The following is a 7,640-nucleotide window of genomic DNA, read 5'->3' on the forward strand; positions in this document are numbered from 1 at the left end:
AAATTACATTCAAAGTGGAAGTTTTTAACCTCAAAAAAGTTTTATTGAAAGTTATTTTTATCGTGGGAACTTTACTCTCGGATTTTCTTAATTAGTTTGGAAAATAAGATATATTTTTTTTAATACAGGGAGATTCAGTTGGTTGGAATCTAATTTTAGGTAGAAAGTTATTATAAATTATGAAAATGATTCGTCTAAATGTAGTAGATGTAAGACAACTTACCGATAAACTATCGTCAAAGGGAATTGCCAGCGTGAAATTGGAAAGGTAGTTGACAGTGGTTCTGCTGGCTTTACTGAGCCTAGTGCTGTCGAACCTCACCTCTTTTGTTCCCTCGTCTTCACATCGTACCATTTCCTTCAAGGAAATGGCAAACCGCTTCTAAATATTAACAAATATATAATCACAGTTTTTTATTAGTCATTGTGTGAGAATCGTAAACAGGGCTGCTAGATCATTTCTCCCTCTCATTTAAGTTTTCTTTTAGATATAATTTACTATCACTCCACTAAAAACGCGGGAACAATTACTTCTTGACTAGACTGTACTTCGATAAACTTATATAAGTCAGCTTATAATATTAATCGCCTTTGAAGAGGAAATATTTCTGTCCAGCTTTAGTTAAAGTTTAGGTTATAAGACACGACATTTTTCGGCATGACCGACATTACACACGAATCGTTATACTTGTTTCTACTATAGGCCTCTAGTGCCTGACAATCTTCAGCATTTGATTTTTAATATTATAATACACATTACAAAATAAAAATATTAGATATTACATATTTACTCATTCTACTTTATAACAAGAAAATATATAGGAAGCATTTATTTCATATTTACTTAATAGGTGGTGTTTGCAATCTGAGGGGCCCGATGCGTTCCTTATGACCAGGTGCCCTTTATTGCATGTTTATAGTTCTATAAAATAAATTCGGAGACATTTTTGCAGGCTATTCTTCTATCCAGGTCAATAATCAAATTTTCACATTAACAGTAAAACTTTTAATCACAGTCAATTTATACTATTATCATAATATACATTATCACAATATTTGTAACCTGTAAAAAGGTATTATTATTTTTTTCGTGAACAATATCCCAATGAGGAGATCTGTGTTAACAGAGAGAAGCAGTCCTTTTTAGATCCCCTTTTTATTTATTTATTTTCAAAACCTCTTTATTTTCATTTAAATGCAAAATACAATAATATATAATACAAATGTGTGTGTGTGTATAAGTTATAACCATGGTATAGGTATTATGACTCTTAATACCTAAACTCCCCATGTCAACAAGCCAGAATGTAAATATATATAGGATTAGAGAGTGGAATAAAGTAGTATCTGAGTTGAGCTTGCGTGTCTCATTTCGTGCCCCAATTTTCCTTTTTTTTAACTCTTCAGTTCTGACTCATCATAACTGGTGCCGAAACCCGGGAAGTTCAGACCGTGTAATACAGATTCAATAACGGAAGTGTTTTTCTCTTTCTTTCTTGGCTTTTAGGTTAGGTTGGAATTTTATGGAAAATATGTTGAGAGCAGCGGTTCTGGCAGTACTCGAAAATACTCAGGCAGCGACAATAGTGGAATCACAAGAGCAGGGACTTCCACCACAACCGACGACTTTGGCGTCAGCACATGCGACCACCCTGGAATGGATTAAGGTTCGCACCGGGACAGCGCAGGAATTGAGGAATGCTGAATGCAGATTTAGAGAAATTCACCGGGGAGGTTGGTGAGTTGAATCATTTTATAAAAGGCGGAGATCACCTGATAGCAATAATAGCGGCAAAAGAAGCAGAAAAACCTGCTGAGCGGGGTAGATGCGATGTCGTTGAGGGCGGCAGTGATTTGCCGGATAAAAAGAAACATCCTGAATCATATCCAGGCCGATCAGGAAACGCCATGGAGCCTGGTGAAGGATAGATTGAAAAAGTCGTTTGGCGGGGGCAGATGGACACCTGAAAAGGACATTTTCCGGATGTTCTGGGAAGAGAAGAAGGCGAGACAAAGCAACGGGCAGTTCGCTGGAGTCCTCCTCGCCCGTTTCAATCAAATTACGGATAAGATGAGGGAGACGATAGCGGAGGTTCAAGGGATTATGGGATTCCTGTCCACCATTCTGAAAGTGCAGTTAGCCAGGGAGACAGGGAAACGAGAGGACTTGCCCAGAGATCGCACTTTCGTGGACTGTGCGCAAGAAATGATGCCTCGGGGATATAAAGCGGTTATAGTGTGCGATTTGTTGGCTAAAGTCGGCGCGAGAGTCAAGAGTACGAGAGTAAGAGATATCATAATAGGGGGATACCCGTTTCTGTGTCAGGGATTAGGAAAGGATGATAGTGTACGGGTGGGGGCAATCAGTAGCGAAGGAAGTTGGAGACCGTGTATTATGCGGGAGTTCGAAGACATATTCTTCAAAGAGGGGGAGGTGTTATTGGCAACGGGGGAGACGGTCCATCTATAGAATTGAAGCGCGAAAAGGTAACATACGTAAAGGAGCGCCGATACCCTCAAGCGCTGCGCGAGCATATACGGGAGGAGATCGAGAATCTAAAGAGGCAAGGTATCATTGTTAATAGCACTTCGCCCTACAATAGTCCCCTATGGGCCGTGAAAAAGAAAGCTGTGGTGGGGGAGAAAACGGAAAAGTACCGCGTTGTCATCGATTATCGAAAGCTAAATGAGAATACGGTAGATGAGCGGTACCCTATTCCCCGGCTGGAAGACATACTGGATAGGTTAGGGGGGAGGGCTACAATATTTAGTACGCTTGACCTCAAGGCTGGACATCATCAAATAAAGATGCATCCAAAAGACCAATCGAAAACGGCATTCACGTTCGAACGTGGCTAGTATGAGTTTACGAGAATGCCGTTCGGACTGAAGAACGCTCCCATTATCTTCCAGAGACTGATGGACGAGTTTCTCAGAGGTATAGATAAATCCATGTGTCAAGTGTATGAACGATTTATTAGTCTTTAGCAAATCGGAGCATGAGCACAAAGTACGTCTGGCGACAGTATTCAAAAGGATTCGGCAGTTCGGGCTCAAATTGTCACTCGAAAAATCATCGTTGGGACAGAAGGAGATCAGCTTCCTAAGACATAGCATCTCGAAAGACGGCGTCAAACCCGACATTCATAAAGTAGAGGCACTGCAACAAATGGCAGTCCCCAGAGATGTAAAAGGGATCAGGCGGTTGCTGGGGGCTCTTAACTATTATCGACGTTTCGTACCGGAGATGGCGGAGCAATTGGTCCCTCTGAACAACCTCCTAAAAAAGGGTAGCCGAATAGTGGTAACGCCGGTCATGGAAAATAACATTAAACGGTGTGTGGAAAGTTTGCGGGGAGAACCGGTACTGGCGTTCCCAGATTTTAGTAGACAGTTTACGATCACTACGGATGCGAGTGAATACGCGTAAGGGGCGGTGCTTTCGCAGGAGAGTGAGCAGGGAGAACGCCCGGTGGCATACGGTAGTAGAAAGCTGACGGATGCAGAATCGCGGTACAGTGCTCTAGAACGAGAATTGTTGGGGATTGTGTGGGCTGTGGAGCACTTCCGACCGTACCTGTTTGGGAGGCGATTTAGGATCCATACGGACCATTGGCTTCTTCAGTGGATCGGGAAACTGAAAGAATCTTCCGCGCGCATCACGCGATGGAAGGAGCTTCTAGGTCAATAAAATATGGAGATTGTTTACAAACCGGGGAAGGAGAACGTAGTGGCAGATTGGTTGTCGCGGACAATAATCGTAAATGCGGTCGAGGGGGAACAGGGAGAACCGAGCGAGGATGTCCGACAGTTCCTACGGGAATGGACCCCAGGGGAAGGGGAGACGTCAAATACACAACCGCAGGAGGAGGGAACTCCGTCGTCCCGTGATGATAGCTCTACGGGAGATAGACCGTCCGAGATGGAGGAAGTGGACAAGATTGTGAATGACAAAAGGCTACAGATAATATGGAAAACGAGGACTTCCGGCCTTATGAAGGTGGAATACACCAAGTATGGGCAGACCTCGATTAACACCATATGGTCACAACCTGGGGCGAGAGAGGATCAGATATGTCGGGCGCTAATGGATGCATCGAAGGCTGGAAAAACGCATTATTTCTACTTAGGGAATGAGGTCATATGGGAGAAGATTAAAAGGCTGTGGAGACTCGAGCGAGTAGGGATCGATAGGACGTTTATTCGCTGCACGATGATGATTAACACCCCAGGCCATCCGAAAAGTAGAGGGGGTTTAGAACGACTGCATAGTACTCTAAGTGACCATTTGCGGGTATATCATGCGGATAAAGGACTGGAGCCGGATGAGGCAATGGTAAGGGCGGTAGCCGCGTATAATCACTCCATCCATACCACTACGGGATTTTCACCTTTCGAAGTTCTCTTTGGTTTGCAAGGGAGACGTAGGAACTTTATGGACACGGCGGAGGCGGATGGGGAAATCGTAAACCATGGGATGGTCATGCGAAAGTTGTAGGAAAAAGTGAGAGGGCGAATAGAGAGGGAGAAACGTCGGCGAGTGGAACGACAAAATGTAAACCTTCGCGATGTGATGGGGGATGTTAAAATTTGGACTGTCGTGTACCGCCGGTTAGGGTCCAATAGGGGCAAGGAATCTCGGAGCTTTGAGGGGCCATTCCGGGTGATAACAATTCGGGAACATAACGTGGTAACAATCGAGAGCATACAAGAACCAAGAAAGTGGCGGACGGTTCATGTCGAACAATTAAGGTTCCCAGTGATAACATCTCAGGAAATATCTGGAGTGCCTCCTCACTAAACTCATATATACATATTGTCAGTTTTTTGTTTTTGTCTTATGTTTCATAATATTGGAGTGTAAATAAGAAAAAGTGAGTGAAGACAAATGTAAGTAGGCTTAATATGTATATAGGAAAAATGTGTAAATAGAAAAGTGTTACGTTAAGTTTTTGTAAAAATGTGTCTCTATTTTTTTTTTGTTTTGGTTTTGTTGTTTCTGTTTGCTTCTTAGTAACACACATGTATAGCAGAATATTGTTTTTGTTTCCTTTTATTTTATTTTCAAACCTCTTTATTTTTATATATGGTTACAGAATACAGAATAATATAATGCAATACATTACACATATACAAATAACATGTATACAACTAAGATCCCCCGTGGAGCGACGGTGCTATATCACATTTGAAATATTAACTTTAAACGGGAAGAGGAAACTTTAAGGTAGTTTAATCGAGCAATATTTAAAATGCGTCTGAAATTGAAAAACGGCATGATATTGGGGACAAAATCATCCCATTTTTCATTTGTATGAGAATTCCTATTAAGGGTTTCAAGAAACGCTAAAAACCAATCTGACTTGATTTTTCCTAAACAAAATTGTTTTATTCTACTTTACTGAAAGCTACTTTTGGTTTTTGTAATATTTTTATGGATTTAACTTATTTAATACTATCAATCTTTTGCTCTTATTTTGCACATAAAATCAAATCGACTGGTATGTAATAACCATTAAATATATGCACAGCAAATGCGTCATATATTTCTATAATATTTCTAATATAATTAAAATATTTCTAAAAATTAAACATTAGAAACGTTAAGGAAAAATAAACTTTACCGACCAAGAAACCCTGATTCTAGGTGTAATGAAGGAGTGATAATAATTGCAAAAATAATGAGAACTCAAATAATTTTCAAATTCTCTTTAGTATCTAAGATCAGAAAACAATTCGAACAAATATTATTTTTTTAGCAAAATAACTATTCCTTTTCTCGTTGATATCAACAGAATGTTGAGATGAGTACTTACGGGAACCGAAGAATTGCAACTGCTGCATAGGATTAATATTATTACCATCGGTAACAACTGAAATAAAATTTGTTCCTTCATTACAAAATTCGTGAGACCTCAACCTGACCAGGAACTAGACTAATTCCATAACATCTGCGTTATCTCTTCAAACTGCATTTCGTTCGTGCAGGAAGTGATTACATATTCTTCCTGATCGAATTTAGATTAAATACTGCACCGGCCTATAGTTCGCTACTTATTGTTAAATTATTTATTAAAGTAGGTATTTTATTTAATGCAGTGTATAAAGAAATGACCGTTTTATCAAATTGAAGATTTCGAAGGACTGTAAATGTTTTAATTCTGTTTAATAGTTAATAATCCCATTAAAGCATTCTCTAACCTTGTTTTATCCCATACGACTTCATAAAAAAAAGCCTCAGTTTAGTTATTTATTTCAAAGAAGAAACATGACAGTGTTCTACGATTTATTTTTAATTTTAAGGCATTACTGGAAAAAAAATTCACAGCTGCTGAAGGAACTCGTGAAATTAATAAAATTTGAAGGGGAAGGTGTCCTTGACCACCGCACTGCGCGGCGTTGGTTTGAAGAATTTTGAAGTGGAGACACGATGTTGGAAAGGAAGAAGGGCTCCGGGCGACCTTTAATGGATATTGATGAAGTTATACAGGAAGCTGTTGAGTCAAATCTGTCCGTAAGTAATCATGAACTTGCCAGGGAATGTGGTGTGTCGAAAGATACTGTTAGTCACCATCTACTCTCCATCGGGAAGGTGAAAAAGAAGAGTAGACTAGTCCCTCATGAAGATTACAACTCCTCAGCATTAAAGAAATGTTTAAATAACTTCATAGGTTCGAACTTCTGCCTCATCCACCATTTAGTCCAGACATCGCACCATCGGATTACTATTTGTTTCAATCCATGGCCTATTTCCTTCAGAGAAAAAATTTTATAATTATGCTGATAATCCCTTGACAGAGTGCATGTGCCAAAATTGGTTTGTCAAGTTTCGAGGAAGGAATTTTGACATAAACGACGCAACGCGACCTGGTCGCCCACAAGACATTGAAACCATTGACGTTAAGACGATAGTCTAACCAAGTTCATCCCAAATAGTGCGAGGCATTGGAGAGGTTTTAGACGTATCACATACAAGCGAAAATAATTTTCGGAAGCTCGGCGGCGTTTCTAGGCTTGATGTTTGGGACCCCCACACTCTGACCGAAGCCAACTTGGCAACACGCATTTCCATTTGCGGTTCACTGCGGAAAACGATTCATTTCTTAAAAGGCTTGTGATAGGGGCTGAAAAGTGGACTGTCTACGATAATGTGGTGCGAAACAAATCTTGGAGACCCAGCACTCTATATGGTGGGATTTAAAGGGTGTATTTTTTTGATGATACAAGGTTTTTCGATCGATTCCACTCACATACTAACAAAATGGGTTGAATCGGTCCCAAGAAAAGGTCCAGAATTGGCAAATCAAAAGGGTGTCATCTTCCATTATGACATCGCTAGGCCCCACACTTCGTTAGTCACTCTCAATAAATTGTTATCCCTTGGATGGGATCTTTTGACCCACCCTCCCTATTCACCGGACCTTTCTCCTAGTGAGTACCACTTATTCCGGTTTCTACAATATTTCTTAAGTGGAAAAGGGTTTGAAAACGAACAGGGTGTCAGGGAGCACCTTAATCACTTTTTCGCAAATAATCCTCAGACATTCTTTGAACATGGGATTATTCAGCTGTTGGAGAAATGGGGTAAGGTAATCGAAAATAATGGACATTACATTGTAAATTAAAATAAATATTATGTA

General features: G+C 40.2%; 1 protein-coding gene across 1 annotated transcript; it reads right to left on the bottom strand.

Moving 5' to 3' along the window:
• Window positions 1-223: 223 nt before the first annotated feature.
• Window positions 224-5,940, bottom strand: LOC106691504 (uncharacterized; the record flags this gene model as incomplete). The annotated part of the gene is given in 2 exon segments (XM_067048832.1): window positions 224-382; window positions 5,817-5,940. Coding segments are annotated over 2 exon segments (240 nt in total), but the record flags the coding sequence as incomplete, so codon positions are not given.
• Between the last annotated feature and the right edge of the window lie 1,700 nt (window positions 5,941-7,640).

This window comes from Halyomorpha halys, unplaced genomic scaffold (assembly GCF_000696795.3).
Source record: "Halyomorpha halys isolate HHAL.00 unplaced genomic scaffold, Hhal_1.1 Scaffold2429.1, whole genome shotgun sequence".
NCBI classification, from domain to species: domain Eukaryota; kingdom Metazoa; phylum Arthropoda; class Insecta; order Hemiptera; family Pentatomidae; genus Halyomorpha; species Halyomorpha halys.